The sequence below is a fragment of the Cygnus olor genome, chromosome 4 (genome assembly GCF_009769625.2).
Source record: "Cygnus olor isolate bCygOlo1 chromosome 4, bCygOlo1.pri.v2, whole genome shotgun sequence".
NCBI lineage: Eukaryota > Metazoa > Chordata > Aves > Anseriformes > Anatidae > Cygnus > Cygnus olor.
In genome coordinates, this window is record NC_049172.1 from 71,439,294 (window position 1) to 71,465,896 (window position 26,603).

The 26,603-nt window shown below is 43.2% G+C and overlaps 1 protein-coding gene across 11 annotated transcripts; it reads right to left on the reverse strand.

Annotated features, from left to right (window-relative positions):
• ST3GAL5 (ST3 beta-galactoside alpha-2,3-sialyltransferase 5) lies at positions 1-26,603 on the reverse strand. 11 transcript variants are annotated; one of them, XM_040555807.1, is made up of 8 exons: positions 14,159-14,280; positions 13,929-14,047; positions 12,452-12,563; positions 11,072-11,180; positions 8,150-8,493; positions 6,591-6,777; positions 3,936-4,094; positions 1-2,660 (listed from the first exon to the last, which is right to left on the reverse strand). In XM_040555807.1, exons 2-8 carry the CDS (start codon positions 14,041-14,043, stop codon positions 2,397-2,399), a joined length of 1,290 nt encoding a protein of 429 aa, XP_040411741.1. In that variant the 5' UTR covers positions 14,044-14,047; positions 14,159-14,280; the 3' UTR covers positions 1-2,396. The 11 variants fall into 11 exon arrangements, with proteins under 11 accessions (XP_040411741.1, XP_040411740.1, XP_040411743.1 ...); XM_040555806.1 differs by having other exon boundaries at positions 11,066-11,180; positions 14,159-14,276; XM_040555809.1 differs by lacking the exons at positions 13,929-14,047; positions 14,159-14,280 and adding an exon at positions 26,456-26,603 and having other exon boundaries at positions 11,066-11,180.

The window sequence follows — 26,603 nt, forward strand, 5'->3', positions numbered from 1 at the left end:
TAGAAAGTGGTTTCATCAGTTTATTGCTTTTTGCAACCCGAACTTTGCTGCCATTTCACGTATGGTCGAGTCTGTGCAGGAATACTCAATGCCATATACACTACAACAAAAAACAATGTTTTATCACGAGCCATACAACTGGTGGGAAAACAATCTAACCCCACATCGACATCATTTGAGAATCTGACAATAAATACATCGTATCTCCAAAAAAGCTACTGGCATTTACATTAATCAACTGATTATTTTTCAAGTTACTGAATAAAGCAAAACTGGTGAGGGATCAAGTGCTCTGAAACGCATGCTTTTGGTGTATTCAAGACAACCTCCCAACGCACACGTTCTGAACTCTTCCATAATTTCATTAATACCTAAATAAAATTAAGGTACTTTGTTTCCAGTTTAAATACCAGGAGAAAATAATTAGCACATTTCAATATATTAACTAAAAGACCATCTGTATAAAACTCTTCACACGAAATATTTTAAATTAAACAATATAATTATTATACTTACAGGAAAACAAACTAGAAATTTATTGCTAGTACAAAAATTAATGTGTTTTGAGGAGAAGTTAGATTAATATTATTGCTATAAACACAAACAGTGCCAGAGACAAGAATCTGATTTTCATATTTGCTTATCATCCACAACTGGCTTTCAAGGACACGCAGGTACATGGGACTTAGGAAAGCTGAGGTCCACAACTTCTTTCAGAATTCTGCTTTACGATCTGATGTCATTTTATTGCCTTTTAGTGTAACGGCCAGAATCAGTCTGCTGCTCCTGTGGTCTAACATTATCATTCATTAGATCTCCTCTCCGTGGAGAAAATAACCCTCGAAAAATCGGCAACCACCATGATCTTGCTTTCCCTCATTAGTTGCTTGAATATTTTAAACTCAATACTGCTTTTATGTTAGCCCACAGCAAAAATAAACAAGTGGGAATGTTCACTATGTGGAGAGTCCATAACAATGTTTCGATGGCAAACTTTGATCAATTTGCTAACAAGCTTTCAATCCCCCCAAAAAAGCATTTTTCACATCCAGTGGATTGCGTAACAACACTACTCAGTGCAAACCGTCACACCTGCTACTCCACTAGTAACAGAACCAAAAGGAACGACGCCGGCTCGCAGGTCTGCACGGTCCAGTTTCTTTGCAATGCACTGGTTTCCAGTCACAAGAGCGTATATTCACATCGGTTGCTTTTTTTTGTTGTTGTTTTAGAAAAGCATGGTGCTTTTAATGGCCATTTAGCTTGCTGCTAGGTCATATTTTCTCACCATTATTTTGTGATTTTCTTCTTACACACACACAGCTAGTTGTTGACTTAAAAGTTGATCTGGAAAAACTAACAGTTCAGCCTCTCCATTCAATTAAACAGTCAACACTGGAGTTCATACAGGTTATCATCAGTGTAAACTATTAAGATTACAATAGCTGTAATTAATTACTAAAGGACTGTGAAGTAAATCAATAGAAATTTTAGCCTGGTCATAGATTCTATTATTGCTAAATGAAAGGTTTATACAAACCAGTGTTTTATGGACCTAGCAATTCTCAAGTCACTCAAAAAAAAAGTATTAAAGCCACTTCTTTAATCGGGGTGGCTGAAGTCTGGTGCAAATCAAGTATTTAGAAATAATTGTCAAGGTCTGAAGGAACAGAAATGTCCAAGACCAGGTTCAGGTGAAAGCCTCCTACTGGTCACATCACCTTACAACATGCCCTGGGATCCAAACATGCCTCACGATAAAGCAGGATTCTAACCCGACACGTTAATGCACCAATGATTTTAACGTCAAGCGTGAACGCTAGAGTAATTACTAGACAGTTGTTGCCACAACAGTTCCTTTTCCTTCACCCCCACTCCCACATTCCTCCTTCCAAAAGAAATATTAGCACAAAAACAAAAGAATATTCATATTTGAAGGAGAAACAAAATAGTCAAGTTGCAAGTGAGAGACTTGAGAAGCACACGCCTTTCTTTTCTTTTGAAAAGGAGTCATACAGCAGGAACTGGATCCACAGTGACAGTAGTTCAATGGAAAATAATTACTGTATGCTGTCAGACAACTGAGGCTAGCATTGTGCGTACCACATACATCTGAAAACAAAAACTCTTCCACAACTTAAAACATTAAATATTTTAACCGGATCTCTTTGAACTCCACTTTGTATTTACATAGCTATCCACAATAACGTGCAAAAGTAAAATTCAACATCAAAATAAATTTAAAAGTCCAACAAATTCAACTTGACATTAAAAAAGGCAGCAGAGGTTCCGAGTCCATTTTGTACACAATTTAAAGAGCTACTGAAGACAGTGAAAAAGTTGTTCCAACGAAGCTTCTGGGATTTATCAAATCCAACCGTTGGGCACTTCCACCACTAACTGTCTTTGCTGCAGAATTCACAATGTATCCCACCAGTGAGGTCTTTAACAACTTTTCCTTTGACCAGTTTTTGCAGTAATTTTGTTTCGCCTGTCACGTTGTGCATAGTTTGTCTGTTCATGGCAGCCATGCAGAGGTTGTTGTAATAGTGCAAAGGAGTACTGGGCTGATCGAGGTCATATCCAAATCCTGCTATGCTCACTTCATCACATAAATGCGTGGCTAGAATAACCGCCATGACCCCAATTGTGGGTACATTCTAAAAAGCAGGGAGGGGAAAAAAAAAAGCCTGTTGAATTCAAATGGCTTCACATATTCTCCTTTACCAGTTTTATAACACTTCACAGTATTTAATACATTTGACTACTCCCTGTACTCACTTAAAAATTAATATCAATTAAAATAATAATCAGTTAAAATTAAAAATCAAGTAAAGATCAAGTGAAACTAAACATTTCAGGGCCAGATATCGATATAACTTGAGTATTTGCCTTTAGCAGTAATTTTGGCTTTCGATGCTACATTTTTTTCTGTGAACTGAAGGCAAGACACACTATTACTAGGCAATTTAACAGCAAGTAAACTCTTACTCCAAACACTCAAACTGACAGGCAGTTACAACTTGGCATCGCTCGATATGTGCTTGCTTCAGTCTTGGACAACAAGCACTCCAGTAGTATTCTTCAGGAAACTGCTTTTCACTGAACAGCCTCTGAAGGTGAGTATACTCCGATACACGCAGAAGATAAATAGCTTGGTATATTACATTATTTAGATAAATAAACATTCCAAGATGTGAAAATCCTTCAAAACATTTGTGCAGCACGTTACCATTAACAGCCTTCCCACAAAGTAAAAAGGCTACTGCCGTTCAGTACTTCTCATAGCTCAAGAGAACTACTGATGCCCAATTTGTCAAATAGTTGAAATTTAACAAAAATGCAGTGCTTAATTAAATCAGGCAATTCATCACTCTGTCCCACTGCCAAAGCTCAGGACACAGCGGGAGGATATAGCAGCATTTACTGCTGAGCACTAGGGCATACGCAGCAATTCCCATAGTCAGAAGTACCTGCCAGAGGGAAGCCTGCTTTACGCTTCTCATCCTTTCCCCACTGCTGGAGACAGATCTGTCTTTAGGGAATCTCTGGATTGACTTAACAGGGCTGCTCTTTACACACCACTCAATCAGATGTCTGTTTTGAATATTTAACACCAATCAAAATGACGTGTGAGTGAACACCCTACTGGAGTGAATTTGTGCCTTGCTGCATCCAGATGCTCTGTAAAGCAGGCCATCTCATGTCAGTGTGCACAGGCATAACACCTCATCTGAAAAAGGTGAACTGAAATCCTGATTCGATTTTATACAAATAGAGAAAATGCAAGTCTTCTGAGAGACAGTTAATTTCCCATTACTTCAGACCAGCTGACATCCCACAGAAGAACTATACTGAAAGAACCACCAAAACCTTTTTTCAGTTTCTTATTTTATTCTTTTATACAGTTTCTCTCCTAAAATGAAACTGCTTACCTTATCCCAACCCCAGAATATTGATCGAGGTTTGGGGAACTGTAAAATGTCCAGAGCTGTCTCTTTAACGATGACTGGATTCAGAATCCGAAACTGTTTTGATGTAAAAGGAATTTTCTTAGCAACCTCCTTCCAAAAGAAAAGTCGTATCCACAGAGACTAAGAGAAAAAAAAAATAGTTGACCAAACGGAAACTCTGACACCATGAAGTGTACAGCAGACATGGGGCATGAGTTATAGAATTCACCATTGATACTGAGAAACTCAGGAAACAGCTTAGAGCTGATTTAGTTCAGAAATACCAGCATACTGTTTGAGCGATTGGCCTAGAAGAGGAAAAACCTTCAAAGTATTTGGAATTGCAGAGGGTAGCAGGGGGAAAGTTTGCTTATTCTGAATATTTGACTGAGCTTGGTGTTTAATCAGTCAACATATCCACCAGCTCCTCCAGGTTCTCTGGACCCTCCCCAGCACAACCGAGCAGCAGCAGTCTTTGAAGAAATGGGAAAGGGAATCAGTTTTCCACAAACATTAACCAGGTCGTTCTGAAGCGAGCGCTGGACTTAAAACAATTGCTCAGGCTTTGAAGTGAACAGCTGTTGTTTGACAACATCCACCTAGTGATAAATGTACCACTTCAGAAGAGGATTTACACTAGACTCAGCAAACTAGTCTCTGATCTCATGCCATGTGCAGTCAATTAGATGCATATGAATGAAAAAAACACACACACCTCAATCAGGCTCATTTTACAAACCTCTCCACATAACATGTAACACTACACGTATGATAAAACTGACATAGCTCCAACATAGGTCTGTGTTTTATAAACAGGCTTCTTTCCTGCTCCAAGGTGCAACTCCACAACAGCTTAAACTGATGTAGTTGGTAAAAAAAAAAAAAAAAAAAACGTATTTTGCTGTGGTCCCATCTTTCTACCTGTGCTCTGAACGCTTCAGTAAAGTACCAGTGCCTGCACAGGAAGCTGATCCAACTGAAAGCCTAATATTTGAAACAATAAGTAAAAACATTCAGCTTCCAGAGCAGTTCCCAAAACTGGCTCTCTATAACAGCAAAAACACCAGAACAAGGAAAAAGGTGGGAATGGACAGACGCTGATGGGGACAGAGCAGAGACATGGCAGTCTGGTCTTGAATTTTGATTAATTGAAGTTGCTCTGCAGCAACCCCAGCAATCCCATTTCTTTATGCTCCTTTTCAGCACAAATACAAACATCGTGTTTAGTCATCTACAGCACGTGAACAGTAAGAAGGAAAGAGCTTGGGAAAAGAGCAGGATGCCAAGCCTAACAGAGCAGGACAAGGAGACTGGGACCAGACACCAGAAGACCAGGTACGGGGATAGACCTGGGTTTTCTGTTCTCCTCTTCAATTGGGTATTTACATAACATTGATGCATATTAACCCAGTTCTGCTCCTAAGACATGCAACTCAATAAAAGGTACCTTCTTCATAAAACATATACTTGAACTCACTGACAGAGGACGTTGTAGATGCCAAAAAGCAACCATACTTTCATTCCCCAAAAAATAGATTTTAATTCAAAAAGGTGTCCTCGTACTAGTCATTCTTGAAAAACAGATCTTTCAAACATGAAATAGCAAGACAGCTTGTACAACAAGAGAGGGATTCAACTTAAGTCAGAAAGTTGCTGGTTGGCAAAATTACCACGCTCCTGCAGGACCAACAGGACAGACCAACATTGTCTTGTCCCTGGTAAAAAATCATTAGACAGCAGCAGCTCTTAAATTTGCACTCAGGAATATCTCCTCTATAAAAAACATACCCTGGTTATTCAAAACAAGGCAATATCCCTGGACTAAAGCAGTAGTAGATAGTCATAGTCAATATTAAACAGGCCTTCCATATGCCTTCATGTCATAAAAAAAAATAAATCACAGAATTAAGAAGGGAACTTGGAGTACCTAAACTGTTATGCATCATATTGTTAAGAGAAGAAAGGCTGTCAAATTTCTATCTCAAAAATGTAGAGCGGTTGTTTCCAATCTGTGGACAGAAAACCCTAGCTAGGGGCTTTCAACTTATGGAAACTACCTGCCTGCAAACTGAAAGAGCCAAAAACCACTAGTTTAAAGAGTTTGGAAACACAGAGCTCTTCTATCAGTTCCTTAGGAATCCCTGCACTTCTGTAAATATTCAATGAGAAATGAGTAATTTCTTAATTCTGGAAGACCACAGACAAATGTGAATTAACAACTGCAGTTCTTCAGTTATACATTAACTGCAAGTATGCCACTGAAGGAGCATGGACCTCAGTGGTTAAAAACGTGGAACTAGCAGCCAGAAATCTCATTGCTATTTCAGGCTCTGCAGATTCAAACAAGTCACTGAAACCTAATGTGAAATTAGTTCTACTTTATTAAACACTCAATATGTCACGTAGCTTAGTGTCTGAAATCTACCAGTATCAGTGGAAAAAACTGTTACTGTCAGCATGTGGCTTAACCGGAGTGCTGTTACCGACTGTAACTAGGAGACATAGCTAAAAAAAAGTTACATAAAAGATCCCCAGTATAATAAACCAGGAAATAGGGCATCAGTCAACTTCTTAAGCATTAGACAACAAAAACTGAACGGCAAAATCATAGGTACATGCCACTGCCACTTTACATACCAAGGTTTCATTTTTTACCATTGCTTGTAGCCAATTGAAATCAACACTTTTAAACAAAACAGCCACAAATAAGCTAGCAGGAGGATACTCGTGTTCAGAAAGCGGGGCTCCTTCTGGGTAAGTCATCCTTATCGTCGTTTTGTTACCAACGTGATCTGTGTATCCTTGGACTGGCGCATCATTTAACCTAACAAAAAAAGTTGAGAGAAACTGTATTTAATAAACAGTGCGCAACCTCATTAAAACATCAGACACTAAGCAAAGGACTTGTATTTGACCCTCAGATTTTTATTTTTAACAGAGCAGAGGACAGTGTTTTCTCAGTATCTCCATGTTCCTCACCTCTCACACTCATCCATCCCCTATCTTTGAGGAGAAGCCAGTTTATTTCTGGGTTAGCTGGCAAAAGAGCAAAACTTCAAAAGGAAGAACTTGAATAGAAAAGTGACTTAAAAGAGCATTGCAGAATTTCACATTCACTGCCTTGTGCTAACTCAGAATCTTAACAGAAGGGAAAGAAAACACAGTTTCCTGCTTTCTTTTGCTTACACACACACATGAGTATTATACACAGCAAAGGCACACAAATTATCCCTTCACAAACACACAGGGCAAAGTAACACATCCTGTGGGTTTGCATCATTCCAGCTCACAAAAAAAATAAATCAGAAGCTAGCACACTGCTTACAAGAACAGTGTCATCCAGCTCCATCAGTTCTGCAGAACAGGAGAAATCTCACAACCTTTTCTGTATCAACAGGAAAGCCACTTTCAAGCAGCCAGCCCTGATTTCAAAGAACAGCTAGCGCAAGTTCTCTGCCCCTCTCCATGTCGAGATTTGTTCACCTTTATATAAGAGGTATTGACTTGCTGTACCAATTCTTCCCTTTGTAAAAGGAAGAAGTCTTGCTTTACAAAGCTACTTATGGAAGTGCTTATATTACAAATTTGTGATTTCACATGATTCAAAATACAAAGAACAGCTCCAGCAGTAACATTCAGAATGCACAAATAGACCATATTCTGGACTTTAGCAAATACAGGTAATCATAGAAACCATGCACTGTTCCTGTAAACATAAGGAAAGATAAGCAGCATGCTCTGCAGTGTGTAAGCAAGCTGTATACTGAAACACTAATGCATTTTTATTGTGCTTAAAACAGCTGTTAAAAAAATCATATAAGCTTCCCAACCAAACAAGGGGAAAAAGACAGTCTTTAGGACTCCTTTTTATCTCAGAAAGCTTAAATATACGAATAAATAAAAACACTACTGCTTATTTCTGTAAGATCTCATTGGTTTCTACTTCAGTTGTGCCTGTGCTTTTTGGTATCTGAAGTCCACAAATAATTACACTGAATTCCTACCTTGTGAACACAATGTTATTCTGCTCTTAAGACTCTGAATTCTATCAACTCACAAGTAAATTTCAAAAAAGCACTTTCAGAAGTAGTCTGATGTATTGCATAAAAAGTTGGAGATATTTTCCCCTCAAAAACCAACATCAGTTCATAAAGTCAGGCAGAAGTAGTTTGAAGCCTGAAATAGAAAATACATACCTTATAACAATATCAAACTGATTCAGTAAGTGACCTAGCTCAGATCCATAAAGAATTCCACCACTGCCAACAACAACACAACGTTTACAGTGTTTTGACTTCAAATCTTCTGGCAGATCATGCTCAGGTAAGAGTTCGAGGAGATTCTTAAGCTTATCAAAGAACCTGTGAAATCCAAAGGGAGGTCCGTATTTAAATAAAGCTTCATCTTCATCTATGTTTTTTCCTACAAAGGGAGATATGTCCATGCTGTATTTCTCTGCAAATAACTTTCCCATTTCTTTTTTCACATAAGAAGGTCGGCACTGTTCCTGCAACACAGCACTGGCATATTGTTGTGCTCTCTAAAAGAGAATAAACATGATTTCAGTTAGGAAAGCTAGCTTCAGGAACAGAAAAAGGCATCTTAGAGCAACCCGCCAGGTGACAAACAGCAGTTAAGCAAACACTGGGTTTTGCAAAGAAAACTTAAACATGGAAATATAAAACATTTTAAAGCAGCACAAGGTAAAAACCTGCAAGTGAATGTCTCTCCATCCAATCATTTAAATCTGGATAGGAGGGGTTTTTTTACTAGGCTAGTTTATCCTTCAGAAAAGAGGGAAGTGAAAATGCTACCTTTTTTCAAGAAAGATCTGCCCCAAAGGCTGCTGGAGAATGCCTGCACTGTTACTTACACAGAAAAATTAAATGTAAAATTACCTTCACCCATCTAATTCAGCAGTCATACAGCAAGAGGAATTCTACACCACTGCTCAACTGCATGACCCGAATTTTGCCTGTCGTAGGTTTATACCAGATACACACCAGCTGGTTAGAAGTTCTGTCAAATGGCAGGTTGGACTTGCTTACTAATCAAAATAAAGCAATGCTTCTTCCAGAAGTGTTGCTAATGGTATTGCTAATGACTAAACCACAACTCAAAGAATGCAAGGGGGATGGGGAGTGGGGGAGTTTTAGGTCTTCTTTCAAAGACATGCCACCAAAATTAAAGGTTGTGGTAACAAACTCCATAAAAATATTAAGCTGTAAGATAAACCACAGAAATTGCTCTGTAAAAGTTAATCATACATATATTTCAGAAATCCATAGGGGCAAACTGGTATCTGAAGCAAGGAAGAAGAGAAATAGCAAAGATATTTTTAGTCACTGAAAATAATCCTTTTGCATATCTTCTTCCCTGCTTATCTTTCCTCCACTTTAATCAAAACAAACAAAAAAAACTACATTAGGCAAACACACAGGTCAGAGAAAGATTCAAATCGAGTGCTAACGCAGTTCCCCTTTTGTACTGCTACAGAAAGGGAAGTGCCTATTTGGGTGCACAAAGGGTGGCACGGGAAGCAAGTTTTGTATATATTTTATTTTTAAAAAAGATGAATCTACAGAACTACCTCTGCCACAAAAGGCTCTGCAAATCCAGGCATAAACACCAAACTTCTTCCTGGGCAAAGTACAACTGAGCAGCTTCAGGCTGCATTTCACCAAGTGGAACTTTGGGAGAGCCTCATTTTGCAGGCTGACAGATGTGCAGCCTACCAGTGAAAGCTAAGGTCAGTCAGCAGACAACTGCCCCCGAACAGCTTACAAATGGCTACTGCCTTGCTAGACAAAAAGCAACACCGTTTCTCCTCATCCCGCATCTAACACAAACAAAAGCAATTGTGGGACGGCAATAAATACACATCCACACAGTCTTTAGGCTTGCTTGGATTAAGGTGGTGGTTGTTTGGAAGCAGGAATGTGTTCCTGAGAAAAGAAGTCAGTCAAATGAAATGTGAAGGGGAGGCAAAGAGGTTCCCAAGGTGAACCTGTAAAAAGCCTACTGAAGAAGGTGGGGAAGGAAAGACACACACACACAGTGATGCTGAGATATTAAATCACCGCTTCTGCTACATGTAAATTGTGTCTGAGGTATGAATGTAAAACATTCAAACACAGAAAAGTAACAATTCTAAGCCAAGGTAAATACTGCATTGTAAAGAGCAAGCGGGTTAAGTAGCAAAGGCAGCGAAGTGTCAGCAAGAACTCTAAGAAAGCTTTATTGGCTTCTGCTTAAAAGACACATGCAAAGCTGCAGCAGAAGTATGTGCTACCTTAAATGCACAATTAAATAAAGAGCTGCACCCTCCTGCACATTAGACTTGTGATTCCAAAAACATCTGAGCGGCTACAAGGTAAAGCAGAGCGGGGCCTTGGTAACTACAACCTTTCGGTTAAATGTGTTGGGTCTGATTTTAAAAAAGCGTTACTTTCCATTTGCATTAATTTCCTGATCACGAGCTTTGCACCGACACCACAGAAAGGTAACAAGCAAGGAGCAGAGGAGACAGCTCCCTGAAACTGAGCATCAGCTGGAAGCTGGCGTGACATTAGTCTCCCCTGGGGCTGTCCCCTCTAGGCAGCATTCGCCTGGTGGCAGTCAGGCAACGCCTCTGCTCCTGCTGAGGCACCACACCAGGTGGGCCCAGCGCTGAGGAGCTGTGACCATGGCTGGGCTCAAAGCCCCCCCGGGGCAGGAGCCCAGCTGCAGGTGCCTTTGTGGCTGACCCAGTTCCCAGGGGACCGGAACAACCCGACCGGCTCGCTGCTCTTCGCTTTTCTGAAGCTTGGTCTCACGCAGTAACCGTGCTAGGAAGGCGTGGCCATTTCATACATTAACCTTAAGTCAGACAGTTGGATCATTTTACCCCTAAAAATCTAGTTTCCTTTTGCACTTCCACAGGAAGTAGAAAACAGACAAACAACAAAAAAAACAGTTCTACATCATGAAGAAAACATGAACAAAATATATTTTCCCCTCACAGGATGATCTCAGCATTCAAGTCCTTTGTTACAAACCCTTATAACACTCATACTGAGGACTAATAAAACGTTTTTGTTTTAACCAAGTAGAAAATACCAAAAAATACCAACCCTTACACGATCGAGGTCCACATACGGTGTTTTTGTTCTGTCACATTCTTCAGGGTAAAAGTGTAACTTGAGGATATAAAGAAAGCACCCTCCAACCACAAACAGTACGAGAAGTCTAGAAACAAACAAGTTCATGTAGGGGTTAGGAGAAGGGGAAAAAAGCAATCCTCTAACTCCTAAATAGTATTTTTAAACAATTTCAAGACACTTGAAGAATTTCAGGTGAATATTCGCATTTGATTCAAACCAAGATAACTGATGGCTTCGTTTCCTCCAAGTCTTTCACAACTCTTTAGAGCTACTTGCAGTTAAGTATGAAAATATACAGATGCTTTGATAAGAAAACCACTGCATACTGATTTTACATATTTCTATACCTGCATCATATATTTTAAATGCCTCTCTGATGGATCCAAACACCTCTGATCATATAAAGAAACCATAAAGTGACTTTTCCTACTATAAAGGAAACGCTATTTTGAAATATGCATTTTCATGCAAGTTGTGGTTTTTTTTTTTTTAAGCAAACAAAAGAACTGCAAATTGCAAGGTTTTCAGATAACAACCACTGCTCACAAACAAAATTTCAGCTCTCTGGCAGGCCAGACCGCAGAATTTAGATGCTCGGGTTTGTGCTAAGAAACCTAGTTTAATTCTTTTTTCTTCTGCATGTTTTGGGTGCTTAGTTCACTCAGTTTTAAAGGGTTATCTGTATTTTTGACCTACTCATTTATCATTACTAAGGAATCTCACTGTTGATCTCCAGTGTTGACTCATGTGACATCCAAACTGATTTGCAAGAATTACATCATTATTTGGTTAGATTGTGGTTGTCGCCCAGGTATATAGTTTGAGCCTTACCATTGATTTTCATTTTAAATTAATTATTTCCTACGGTTGCCTAAGGACTGCACGTTTGTTTAAATGTTCTAAAAAAATATATAAGCTGCAAAGTATTCAGTGCTTCTTGAAACTCATTCAGACAAATTTAAATAGAGGTTCCTGAGATTTTAGGGAGGGAAGCATAAAAAGCTTGTATAAATAAATAAACCCACTAAACCTCACTGCCTTTCATTTTCCCCAATTATCAGACCTTACAAAGGACTTAACATTGTTACTTATTCGGATCCAAAAAAGACTGGAAGCACTTGAGAGCTAAATACTGGGATCTCATACCAGCTAGGAAAAATGTGTGTAATACTACGAGAGAGTTGATGCTCCTCCAAGTGTTTTAGGCACCCCAACAAAATCTGGGTGCCTAACCCTCCATTCAGGTCCTGTGGTAATCCCATACCTTGATTTTTGCATCCTTTTTGTAACTGCTCAAGCTAGGGGGAGAGCAACTGCCTCTATATTACCATTGCAATGACACTTACTTGGGAGTACCTTTTAAAAACCAGATTGGTCTTCTCATCTTCATGTGCAACTACCTTACACCATTGCACAGGAGGCGAACGATCACTTTTCAGCTTTACAGAGGTATTGTCACTCAGCATTGCTGTAAAAAAAAAAAAGAGGAAAAAAAGGTTTTATCACGACTTTTTCTGAATAGAGAAGTTCAGAGGACACTCAAACGTTCGAATGACTCAACTCGCTCTGTTTGCCAGCAAAGACTGATTCTTTCTTTCTGTGATTATCATGTTAGGAATACTGAATCACTCTTGACATCCTTATGATCGGGAACATACTCATTTTGGATGCAGTGCCAGGAAATGGTTCTAAAAACATGTAAGTGTTTCTATGTATAAGTCTAATAACTGCAACTCTTGTCAGACACTTGTTTGATCTCAGTCAAACACCAGTTTGTTTGAGCATTCTTTACAATTCAGACAGAAAAATCTGCGTGGTATGCTTAGGGTTATTTAGGACGCCTGAATCAAGACGTCCAAGTACTGTAATACCCTGCAGGCTTCAAGCATGCTCCCAGCACGCAAAACCTGTGAGCACCACCCCATCCCCAGAACTGGAGCCCACAGCTCCCATCAATTTCCCAAGGTTAATTGAACCTAGAATCACAGAATATCCTGAGTTGGAAGGGACCCACTAAGACCATCAAGCCCAACTCCTGGCTCCACACAGGACCACCCAGCAATCCGCCCACGTGTCTGACAGCGCTGTCCAAACACTTCTTGAACTCCAGCAGCTCAATGCTGTGACCACTGCCCTGGGGAGCCTGTCCCAGTGCCCAACCACCCTCTGGGTGCAGAACCTTTCCCTAACACCCAGCCTGACCCTCCCCTGTCCCAGCTCCATGCCGTTCCCTCGGGTCCTGTCGCTGTCCCCAGAGAGCAGAGCTCAGCGCCTGCCCCTCCGCTCCCCTCGTGAGGGAGCTGCAGGCCATGAGGCCTCCCCTCAGCCTGCTCTGCTCTGGGCTGAACAAACCACGGCACCTCAGCTGCTCCTCACACACCTTTCCCTCTAGACCCTTCCCCACCTTCATAGCCCTCCTTTGGGCACTCATAGTTTTATGTCCTTCTTATACTGTGGCACCCAGAACTGCACCCAATGCTCAAGGTGAGGCCGCCCCAGCACAGATCAGAGCAGGATTATCCCTGCCTTCAGCCAGCTAGCCATGCCGTGGTTGGTGATTGCCCAGCCCTCTAGTCCATCGAGATCTCTCTGATCATTAGTCTGACCTCTTCAGAAGCCCCAGCAACACGGCCGGCAACTTCAGCAGCAAGCACCAGAAGGGACACGCAGAAAACTCTGCCTGGAGGGCAGCAGGGCCGGGAGGCTGCCAGCACAGCAGCAGTTTCTGTGCCCAGCAGCAGCTCCCCCCAGAACACCACGAGCCCAGCAGGGGCGCACAGCACTCCCGCACAGATGGGCAAGTCACTCATCAGCCAAGGAGAAGCAATCTCACCACTTTGCAGGAGGCAGTTTGTAAGCTCCCACGAGTTTCTATCGGCGTGCTCCAATTCTGACTTTGGAAAGAAAAACACAGGCTGGCACGTCAACTTCTCATAGGCTGCTGCCATGAATCTAAGATGGGAGCAAACACAGAAACGCTATGCAAAGCCTAACTACACAAGTTTGCTGTCTTTGCACTGAACAGAGAAGGGACACAGGCAAGGGTTTTAGGGCCTTACTGACCTCCTGAAGCAGCTCCCTTTGATCAGCCATCCACAGGACAAACAGCCTGATCCTCCGCAGCAGAGCTCAGCCCTACTCACTGCCTTTGATCTCAGCGCTTACGGCTCCCTGCTCTCCACTGCAAGGACGTTCACACTCCTGCTCTCTTGCCAAGAACTCTGTCACAGGGAAGTTTTTTTTTATTGGAAAAAAAACAAAAGCAGGTCTAAGAGAAGGCTTTTATCCAGAGGCAATTCCCAATTCTCTCTTTTCTGCTCCACCTCATTTGACTTTATATGGGGATATTGCCCGTTTAAATTAGCCTGCACTGCCACTCTGACCCACTGCCTATTCGAACAGTCAACCGATGTTCTCAGACACGAGGATGAAGGAGCTGGTGAGACAGACGGGTCCCCTCCAGTCCTCCAATCCAGCCCACTAAAATCTAGTTCAGCAGATGACACAAAGGCTTCCTCTTTGCACCACCACATATTGTTTCTCAGTAACAAATCCAAGATTCACCACAGTAGGTCAAAAGCCACAAACGGTAATAGCAGGGCAGAGATCAATGCCAGCATCTTCCATCCTTTGAAGAGCAGACAACGGTTAAGTGATGCTCTCTAGAGCCACCTGCAAGCAGTCACATACTACAAAACAGTTTAAAAAGAAGCCTTATTTTTTTTGCCAGCAGAAGATTTCACCACTTACCTCTAACATAACAATATTGAAATAACCAAGCTGCCTAAGAACCTCAAAATACCCACCTAGCTGTATTTCTCAATGCCACAGACTCTGAGCTGTCACAAGCATTTGCAGACCTTTGTAACAAAGCAGCAATACCTTACTCAAAACAACGCTCCAGTAGGTCTGAAAGCACTGAACAAACAGGTCGGTATCATTATGCTTGCCATGGAACATGGCAAACCAAAACCCAAGGGTTAAGCAATGGCCAAAGTCCCCCAGAATGCTAACAGTTAAGCTGAAAATCAATTCCAGCTCTCACACCACCTACGAGGACACACGGCCGCAGGTCACAGGGAATCGATCAATCGAGCAATATCTCGGCTCTTCTGACTGCATCTACACAATTGAAAAAATCAGCACAGAGGAGGAAAAATGGGTGTTGACACCACCAGGCACCTACAAGTCCATTTTGCTCTCACCAAAGCCCACGTGGGTAGAGACTTAGCAAGCGTCAGGAAAATTTGCTCGAAGGACCATAGCCCAGAGCCAGGATGGATTACCGAGCTGACCTGCTCTGCCTTGAGACGTCCAGCACTACCCCAACAGGAGCTGCCCGATCACCTTACATTCCAAACACATCCCTCCCACCACGCTACACAGACACCACAGCTAAGCACCCCTCATCATCATGGACCCAGAAATTTACACCCACATGGCCTGGAGACCAGCTATCACACAGAGATCACGTTGCCAGCACGCACTGGGAGCAGCCCCGGCTCAGGGCCGGCATGGTCCCACAGGGTGCAGGAGGCGAGCGGTGATCAGAGCCTGCTGCAGAGTCGGAGGAGAGCATGAGCAAAGGCTTGCAGAACACGTGCAAAGTCCAGGATTGCTCCACGCACACGGAGCCAGGTCACAGCGGAGAGTGGCTCGGAGCAGCGCAAGCAAGGGGCACTCGGCGCTGTTTAACAAGAGGGAAGCAGATCACTCCCTGATACAGATGGCTTTACGGCACGGACGTGATCACCTGGTGCTGCACGTACAATAAAACAATAATTCCATCTGGTGCTTCCACACACACAGCTGGGGCAAAGTATAAAAAAGGGAGCCTTTCTTTGAAAAGGTAAAAAAGGTTGATGAAAAAACAGGTAACAAGCTTCAGCAATTTGCACTATGGAACAACGCACTAATTATCTCTTGGATAAGCAATATAAAGAGGAGATTTGGTCACAGTCCGTAGGACACTAGAGCAGAGCATTCTGCATGGAAGAACCACTGCCAGACTAGGTATGGAAGGATCCTGCTGCAAGGGAAGTATTACAACAACACACCAAGTGATGCAGGGAGTTCTGGCCCTAGTACCAGCAGAATTTATGCAGGAATACGCTCCAGATTAAGCACACGTTATCCAGCAGTTTGAATCAAATCCATAAAGTTTTATGGCTTGAAATACAAGGGTAGGATGAAAGCCTTGCTGCCTTTGCTTCGTTCAAAGCAGATTTTTATTTGTTTGCAGATCAGTCTTTCCCACCCTAGGACCCAAGTTTCGTTGCAATTTGACAGCTATGCTTGTGAAAACCCATCCGATGTATATAAAACATGATATTGCCTAATGTAACAACATGCTCCTGCAGCATGGAACGCCACGGCCAATCTCCTCTGCAGCATAAATCATCAAAAAGCAGTCTGCAAGCAGTCAGCTTTCAAGAATTTCCACGGACAAGAACCTCCTACTACAGCACTGCACACAGAGCTCCTACAACAGACACACATTTCACGAAGCCTTTCGAAACAAAGAAATGGGAAGGCTGCAGACATCTGAAAGAGAAGGAACCGAAGAGATGGAAAGCGGTGAAGACAGAAGGGGATTAGCGAGGAATGCAAGGCTGCAATGAACTGGTACTATCAGTCTTCCCTACCTCTGAGCAAAATAAATTCCAGTTCGCCTCACTCATCCTGGATGTGCAAGAAGAAAGCGAGCTTATTAAACAAGGAAACAAGAGGATTTCATTAATCATCTTGGCACAGTCTCTTTGAGTCCAACTTTCATTATTTAGCATACTCAGTATTTTTATTTAGTCTGTTTATATGACAAATAACGTCAGTTTTCATTTCATCTGCAACAGTCTACTTCAGGCTGACTTTTGTCAGTTCTGTTTACTTAAGATGATCCCTTTGCTGATGAAGTAAAAATATACATATCTACGTTCAGTGCAGCGTTTATTTTATTTTTTTTACAAATTGTTTGGAGTTTGATCCTGCACTTTGAACTGAGTCAATAAGGCAAGGCTTCCTCAAGGGCAAATCATGCCTGCCTGATCTGGTGGCCTTCTGTGGTGGAGGGACTGCATCAGTCGACAAGGGAAGCCCGACTGATGGCATCTACTTGGACTTCTGTAAGGCCTTTGGAACAATCCCACGCAACAACCTAACCTCTAAATTGGAGAGAGACAGATTTGAAGGGTGGGCCATCCTGTGGAATTGGCTCGATGGCTGCACGCAGAAAGTGCTGGTCAATGGTTCCATACCCAGGTGGAGGTTGGTGACAAGCAGTCTCCCTCAGGGGGCTGTCCTGGGACCGGTACTTTTCAGTATCTTCATCAATGACATAGAAAATGGGACTGAGGGCACATCAGCATGTCTGCAGATGGTACCAAGCTGAGTTGATACCAAAAAAGGAATAGATGCCATCCAAAGGGACCTGGACAGGCTGGAGAAGTGGGCCCATGTGAACCAAATGAGGTTCAACAAGTCCAAGGGCAAGGTGCTGCACCTGGGTGGGGGCAATCCCGGACTGGGAGAAGAACTCATGGAGAGCAGCCCTGCAGAGAAGGACTTGGGGGTTGTGGTGGATGATAGAACAAGGGGGTCTTAAGGGGAGTCAAACTCAAAGAGGATAGATTTAGATTAGACATTAGGAAGAAATTCTTCACTGTAAGGGGAGTGAGACACAGGAACAGGCTGCCCAGAGGAGCTGTGGGTGCCCCATCCCTGGAGGTGTCCAAGGCCAGGCTGGACGGGGCTTTGGGCAGCCTGGGCTGGTGGGAGGTGTCCCTGCCCATGGCAGGGGCTTAGAACTGGATAGGCTTTAAGGTCCCTTCCAACCCAAACCTTTCTATGATTCTATGAATAAGTGCCTTCCACTAACTGGAACGGCGTAAGAGTGCTTAAAAAGGCAAGGCAGGCAGTAACACCAGAGAAGGCACCTCTCCCACAATCTTCATAAGCTTCAAAAAAAAAAAAAAAACACACAACTAAAAGTCTTCAAGTTTACAGAGAAAACCAGTTAAGTTGGCAGTTAAGAAAGCAAGCAGTGCCGAGCAGCTATGCCTGCAGTGCAGTACATATATTCCGATGTTGCCATTTGCATTTAAATGCCACTATGTCCCTTCAGAAAGGGACAGTGCCACATTTGCTTTGAGAGCAGTAAGTGTCTCAATTTGCTTACAAAAGATGTCTCAGTAGTAATGCTGCCTTACAATCACATTTTGCATTGACATTCCCACAGCTACCCATTGTGGTGTAATTAGTGAAGACTCGAGGGACTTAAACTTGCTTTTCATCTACTGAACTTAAGTGATCCCTGTAAAGCTGCTGTGAAAGCTAAATTGTCCATCAGTAGGAGCACACTCCAAAGCTTTTTGTGGTGTTATTCTTCTCACCATAATTTACTTTTGTCTCATTGTTATTCTTAAGTAGACAAGATTTCCACACTTAGAATATTTCAGAAGCAATTAATTTAAGTCTTTGGGACTTAGTCTTTTTATGTGGGAATGCTAAGCAACAAAAAGCAGCGTGTGTCGAGCCGAGCACAACCACTGCCACACCCTGAACAATTGCATTTGGTTATGTCGAGCACCTGCATATACCCGAGGACAAAGGGAAGGACTCTCAGCCCCGTTGTTCAAGCGCTACCAGCTCTGTTACAAGGCACGGAGACAGAACCAAAGCAGCCTCCAAACAAGTGCAGGAGGCACGCTTACATCCCTCACCATCCTCTTGTTAAGGACCCTGAGCTGTAACCCCACTCAGTGGATGCAGTTTCCACTTACCTCCCTCATCTGTCCAATTAAAGGACACTCCTGTCTCCTCACACGCTGAGGGTCCCATTAACAGCCTCCACGACTGAGCTCAGGATTTCATGTTAGCAGTTACTGTTCCAAAATAATCTCTGTGTAGGCAGGGACTGGAGCCACGTTCTTACTGTTAGGCAGTAACTCCATTCGTGCAGGAATTTATCCATCCAACCTCAGCAAGTACCTGCACATGGACAGATATCAGCAGCGTGCAATTGCACACGGGATATCCCGAGCTGGAAGGGACCCACAAGGATCACTGAGTCCATGAGGAAGCTGCCCTAGGCAGAAGGACGAGAGATATCTTGTTGTACAGCTGTATAGCATCTAGTTCAACATTAACTACACCTGAAGTCTATAAGAGTTGAAAATACAAATCAATATTGTCTCTCCTAGTACTACCAGGAGTAGAAACAGCAAGCTTTATGAGTCATCCACAAGACAGTCCATCTCAAGGTCTTGGTGCACAGCTTTTGAAGTTCATCTACGAAGACCAGAAAGTTGCAGTATAAAGTCCAGGGCAACTGAAGAAAGACACACCCTATATAAAGTAATCACTAGTCAAGAGCAATAGGGCTTGAACAGGCAGTAAATCAGGTGGTAAAACTAACACTAAGCACCCCAGAAGCACCTGCTCATTTCATGTCCCCTTCTGTAAATCAGATACGCACAATTTACTTTAGAAACATACTTTTAAAACTGTAAATGATAAAATGAAACTTACTTGGTTTTAAGCAACATTTATGCTTCAGAAAACAAAGGTGAAATGTAAAAGGAAGAGGTGTTTGCACACAGAAGAAACTCTAGCAAGATATTCTTCATTAAGATGCTGCACACATTATCACTGATGAATTCTGCATGCCCTGTTCAAGGCTTGTTGTTGGAATTGCATTTTGCTTTTTTAAACACAGACACACTCCAAAAATTCATGCAAAGCGTTAGAAGAGTACCTTTAAGGAAGCTTTAATCGCTTACAGATTGTTTCCCGGGACAGATTTGAGGAAAACAGATGACAAAAACTAAGAGACAACTACACCACTAACCTCTGTGACTGCTTGCCAGGGTTGTGCCCATGGAACAGATCACACATTTTGTCTGTCCTCGTTATTGACCAAATAGCTGAGATACCATATTCACCTTGAAAGCCTTAATGAAGAGCAATACGCAAATAAAATGCTATTAAGTAACAAAAGGAAAGTTACTTTGGTAAAATTTATAGTTAGGATAAATTTTGTTTGCTTCTGCAGTACTAAAACTCAGAGATCAAAGAAGATAAGATCTAAAATCCAAAAAAAAAAAAGACCCACAAGGGGAAAATTATTAACTGGCTAGTAGTTTGTGGTTTTGCCTTTTTTTCTTCTTTTGAGATGTACAAAATGTTTAAGAGCCATCTGTTAAGCAGAGCCTCTCAACTGAAAAAAGACACCTAAGAAATTAAAATTTTTGTAAAAGAAAAGAAGATTAAAAAAGTCAATAAATACATTTTTAAAAAATTGAAATTATGCAGATTTTGGAAAACTTGGAAAGCGCTCACAGTTCCATCCCACATCCTCCAAACCTGCCGAGCTCACTGTAGTGAGCAAAACAGACTTGACTTGGGGAATTTCTACTTAGCTGAACTTATTTCTAATTAATGCAACTTCTAACCACAGACTCAAACATTGAGGGGGAAAAAAAAATAATTAACCCATGAGTAAACACCTCTCTCTTCCCTTTCCCAGACTTCCTCATCTCCGTTTCCCTTCCTTTTGCCCCAGGCTGCACACGAATCCCACCCCAACTCCTCCGGGGAGGAAACGGGCAGTGCAGGAGTGGGGCGCCGTGTCCCCCAGAGCATCTCCTGCCCCTCATGGCTTCTGCTTGCTCTTGAAAATGTCTGAGCAGGGTCACCATCAGCTCTTCCGACCAGAGGTTTTGGCACCTGTGGGTTATTTACACGTTTCCGAACAAGCTAGGGAACATCATGGCTCACCCAGGCTCCCTCTGCTACAAGACCCCCTCATTTATGCTCAATGTGCTCTCCCTCCCAGGCGTCCCGCATCAATCCGTGACTCCTTCAGAGCCTTCCCATGCTTTCAAACTTCACCATCTCTTGATTGGAAAGAATAAGCCATTATGAAAGAAACTTTGCAAATAAGCTCTGTCCTGTTGAAAAGAAATCATTATAAACAGTCTTCTCTTTTAATCGACAGTGGATGAAGCCCCCTCCCAACGATATTCAGGGACAAAAACGATGATGCAAAGAATAAAAGAGTTGAAGCTAAGTCACACTCCTACCTTACAACTGCAATAAAGTAGACTATTTTTATCCACCCAAAACACTGAGTTTTTTCTTAAATATAAAACCAGTTTGGAAATACACTCTCTTGTGACTTACAAGAATTTGTTTGTAACCAACCAGCCTAGAACAACATACGAGCATTCTGCAGCACGAGAAACTCAAGAAACTGCACGCCAGCGAAGGACTGACTTTCTTTCCAATGGCAGCTGCAGAAGTGAATCCAAATTTTTAAGCCAAATCTCAAACACAGGTTTTAAAGGCCAATCGAAAAGTTGCCAAGATGCTGAAATTGGATCTCAAACCTACACGATGGAAGTAAAAATCCTTTTATCTGAATGGGCCCACTTGTCCAGAGTAACAAAATACACAGGAAAGAGTGGGAAATGAAAAGAAACAGACAATTTGTTCTAAAGGAACTGTTTCTGACTGGGAAATCTTTCTGTAGCGCATTAAAGTTTTGAATATCTTCCTTAAGACTTTTTTTTTTTTCCAGCAGCACATGACAATAATCCCTTAAAACCAGAAGCATGAGGAAAAATTCCTGAGATATTAAAGATCTGAGGCAGACTTATCAGGGACTTGCAGCAGCACGAAAGACTGTTGGGTTACAATCTGTAGCAGTGGACTAACTATTGGATGTTTATCTTCAAATAATCCTCTGATCATCACCTTACCACTTCTTAGCAGAACTGGTCGTAAATAAGAAGAGAGTAGTCTAAGAGCTGTTGCAATTTCTTACCAGAGGGGGAAAAAAATGGAACTAAAGGTACAAAATTGGAGACTTCTGTCAAATATTTCTTCTGTTGCCACTATATAAACCCCACGGTAACGTGGGTACTTTAACATACTCAGACATTTGATAAACCTTATTTAAATATTATCAGCTTAGTACATATTACTACCGAACAACACAAAGAATGAGTATTTGACAGATATGCCTCTTCTGATGAGCAGTAGAGTCCGTTGTTGCAGCTGATTTAATAAAGTCAGTAGAAGCAATACTTCCTTGATGGCAAAGAGAAGTTTAGCCTGTAATACGGTTATAAGCACCTACAACAGACATTGATTACATTACTGTATAACGTGTCTTACCAAATGAACTTTGACTGTTAAGGCTTTTTAATCAGACAATAGAAAGTAAAAAAAAACAACGTACTCTGTGCAATCTCCAATTCATTTGGTCAAGATCTGTCTTCTCAGAAAACCAGAATGCAGCAATGCATCCTACACGTGTGGACGGAATTGGCAAAAAAGCAAAAGGAGGAGTCAAGGAAAACTTCAGGGCAGTTAGCAGGCACTGCCAGAGAGAGGTTCACGGGCAGGAGTTTTTGTTTTGCCTGAAGCCAGGAAAACCAGCAAGAAGCAAGAGCAACTCAGAGGCAACATCATTTTTCTCTCCTTGCATTTTCTTCTAATTGTTTAATGGCAGATTCCTACATCCTCTTTGCAACATCAGCCACAACTAGCTCATGAAATCATTAATAACCTGAAATTATCGGGTCTATTTGCCCAGTCTTTTCCTCTAGGAAGGATACACATAGTTAGGCTACGACTTGCTCTTAACCTTGGGTCAGCCAGATCCCAACACACAAAAATTTGTTCCAGCTCAAATCCGGTTCAATTATTGACGCAATTAGAGATATTCAGAGGCTAACACCTCCTGAAGGAATGCTTCCTTCCAGCAGCATTCCCAGGAAGCTTTCTGGATATTAAGAGCTTCCGTTAAAATAATGTTATGGGCAAAGACGTTCAAAACGGGGCTCACCCTCACGGTTTCACTCCTGCCTTGGCACCCTCTCCTCTAGTCCAGCTCTCCAAACGTTTCTAAGCCTTGCTGTGAAACCTCTCTCAGGTACTCCGAAGTGAGCGACAGCAAATTATCTCCAACACATACGCAAGAATTATCAACAAGATGTCCTTGCAACGCCTACGGAGGCAACCGGTGCTCTGTGACAGAAGAAAACTGCCCTAATTTGGATTTTTTCTGACCCTCAAATGAGCTACACGAAAGGACAGCGTTCCAGCCACACAGGAACCAACAGGTGAGTCAAAGAACTGCTGTTGTGAACAGCGTGGTATTAAAAAGATAGATTTCTTTCCTGCACAGGAAACTTTTGAGCTTCCCCCTCCCTTTTTTAATTTAAACAAAATTTTAAAAAAAGAATGCAGCCAGCAAATGCCGGTTTTTCGTTGTATAGGTTACCAGTGTAAGAAACGGTAGCCTGTCTGCACAGGATGTTCAGAACCCAAGGTCAGGCGCTCCTCTGAACTTGAGCCGAAGCAGGGGAACGTGCACGAAGAGCAAAGCGGAGTGTCCCCAGCCAGCACTCAGCCACCCCTCCCAGGCACATCTCGCATGCTCCTTTCTGCCACACGTTCTCCTCTCCGAACCACAAGCCCTGCATCTGCGTGAGCGCCAGTCGGTGCTTTGCGGACGAGCTCAGCAGCCCACAGGGGAGGAAAAGAGCACGGCGTATCGGCACGGCACCCACCCCTAGCCATGCAAGTTCATCTCGCGCAGTGGAAGGTATTTCTGAGCCCCTGCGAGGAAGCCAAAACAAACGAGATCTTTCCCCTTACATGGGAAGCTTGGAGAATAAATCATCCCTAGAAGAAACGGTCAGAAAAGACAGGGCATAGTATTAATCTTTACTGGGCTAAGGAAACATGCCAGCAGACTTCCACGGCCAAGATGTTTCATATTACATCTGAATTATGCAGCAGAATAGCACCAAACAACTAGTAATTATGGAGCAATGTTAATGTTACAGCAGCATTTTTACCACAGTATCATCTAACACCCTAAGAGACCATGGCAAAACTCACACTTGAGGCTATACAAGCAGAAGAGTCCATGCCAGACGTGTCCCATGAAGAAAAGGCTTAAAATTAGTTGCAATATAGCAAAAAAAGTTGCTAGAATCAAATTTAGTGGCTAACTTCTGAAGTCAAACCTTCAGGACTTAACAGGTTGCAGAGCGAGCAGGGAATGATGAGCTGCTCCCAAGGAGAACCAAGGGCTCAACTTTTTTAGCTTCATGCAACAGGCTATGAGTTCGTCTTTAGACACACCAAGCACGTAAACACCAAAGAGGAAAACAAATCAAACAAAAGGAGAATATCAGCACGCAGGAAAAAGTGGTCATAAATATATATGGACTACGAGCATAGGACTCCTGGGCAGCAGAGGAATAATTTTCCCTTAGTCCTATGGGAAGGCAAGAGCCTATGAGACGTTTTAAGAAAGTTCTTAATAATTCACAAACGACCTCACGAGAGAGTTGCCTGCAGCAGGGGAGACGTCTCTGTCATCAGGTCCTTCATCTGAATTAGCGCTGTGCGGTTTCAAGGCATCGGATGCACCCGCTGCAGGTGCTTTAAGCTGTTGTGTTTGATCAAGTTTTGTCCAGACTCGCCTGTAATGTGAAAATTACTCTGCGACAAATTTGAAGTATTGGTTGAGTCTTGTTCAATAACTTCGCCTTGATCAAAGCTCAAGACCTTCTGAAGTTTTCCAGGATTTCTTCCTCAAGCAAAACAACCTTCACATCAAATACCAGAGCTCTGCAGCAACCTTAGCACGTAACAGCCCTTTCCACATCTCTCATCTCCAGATACCCGTAAAACAAACAAAATTAAACATTTTCCCGTTTTCCTCGCTGAAAGGAAGTTGCTGCTACCACGCTCTCTTTTCCTACATCCTGCATCCTACATCTGTCAACCATTTGGCTGACTTAATCACGCTCCACAGAAGGACAGAGGTTACATCCCCAGCAGCTCCAGGAAACCACAGCCCAGGTGAGCCTGTTCCTCACCAGCCCAAAGGAAGTGGCCAAAGCACCAAACCATTCACACACGCTCTAACTCCTCAGCCGCATTTTGACCTTTCAGTGAAATTCCCTGAGTTTGCTGCCTCAGCAGAGGGGTCGGCAGACAGCTCAAGGTTTCCTGGCGCTTGAGCTAGAATGGAGATAGCAACCTTGCTGCAGCAAAACAGAGTAACACACGGTCTGTGGGCAACCGGCGCGCACATCTAAGCCAGGCGCTGCGTCTGAACGGCCCCACCGTAAGCTGGGTTTAAAAATCCACATCCACTTTAGACACATAAACATATATCCACACAAGAGCATTTACCTCAAAAAGCTGTCTTCAGGACAAAAAGAAATATGCATCTGTATTTTCCCTTAATCTCCGAGTTACGGCAAAGCCAGCCGTGGGAAAGGCATTTACCCCCACCGATTTTATGAACATTTCCCATTAATTTCCATAACTTAAGAGAGACGTACAATAAACAACTCTCCTCCATCACCCTTATATTTCGATCTTATCTACCAAAATAAAAAGAAACAAACCAACTCAGCACGAGAACTCCTCTCCCTGGGCAGCGCTGAAGAAGACAGGAAGGTTTTGGCAGCGACACCAGAAATAATTGCTGGTTTGCCTCCCGATCGCTCCAGCGCAGAGAAAAAATGAGAATCACCCGCAAAAACACTATCGCAAGCCACAGGCAAGCAGAAGCCTATACGCTTTATTTCAGCAGAATGACTCCAAACAGCCCCAGCCGCATTCCTGGCGCTGGGAAGAGGCCCGAGACGGTGTAAAGCTGGGGAATACCTGCATCTCCGCGCTTTCCCCGGGGCCAGCTCTCCGAAGCCAGGGCTGCCGTGGGGCCAGCTTTAAATAGGGGGCAGGGAAGGGGATGAGACAGGGGCAGGGAAGGGGCTGAAACAGGGGCAGGGACGGGGAGGGAAGGGGGCGGCGGCACGGCGCTCCCCCGGCGCTGCGAGGCCTCTCCTCGCCCTGCCCTGACCCCCCGGCAGGGCCCCGCACCTGGCGTGGTGGAAGCGACCCCACCCTCAAAAATAGTAATAAAAAATAAAAATTTAAATTAAAAAAAAAAAAAACACCACAGAGAGATCGGAGCCTTCACGCCTCAGCGGGCACCGCGGGGGAGGAGGGCAGCGCCTGTGAGGGGAAAGCAGCCCTCTGAGGGAAAAAGCTTCCCCTTCTGAGGAAAAAAACCCTTCTCTAAGGGAAAAAGACCCCCGTCTGAGGGAATAAACCCGCTCTTTGAGGGAATAAGCCCCCCCCCCCCCCCCGAGAGAAAAAGCCCCCTTCTGAGGTAAAAGACCCCCTCTCTGAGGCAATAAACCCCCCTCCGAGCCACACAGCGCCCCAATCCTCCCTCAAAACCCTGAAACCCCCTCTATTTCCCCCCCAAGAAAGCCCCCTCCCGCCTCCCCGCTCCCCCATACCCGCCTCGCCGCCCCTACCCACCTGCGCTGGGCTCGGCCCGGGCGCCCTGCCTCCGCATCGGGGCGGGCGGCGGGGCCCCGCCGCAGGTAACGGCCCCGGCGGGGGCAGCGGCGGCGGCGGCACGTGGCGGAGCGCAGCCAATGGGCCCCGCACCGCGGCCGAGGGGCGG

What these genes read in the sequence shown, in the direction of transcription:
- ST3GAL5 (XM_040555806.1), bottom strand. Translation starts at nt 14,043, where the DNA reads ATGGCAGCAGCCTATGAGAAGTTGACGTGCCAGCCTGTGTTTTTCTTT. An exon ending in ACCAATCTGGTTTTTAAAAG is followed by an intron (nt 11,181 to 12,451) that starts GTACTCCCAAGT and finishes GTTTGTTTCTAG; the next exon opens with ACTTCTCGTACTGTTTGTGG. An exon ending in TGGTAAAAAATGAAACCTTG is followed by an intron (nt 4,095 to 6,590) that starts GTATGTAAAGTG and finishes TTTTTCTCTTAG; the next exon opens with TCTCTGTGGATACGACTTTT.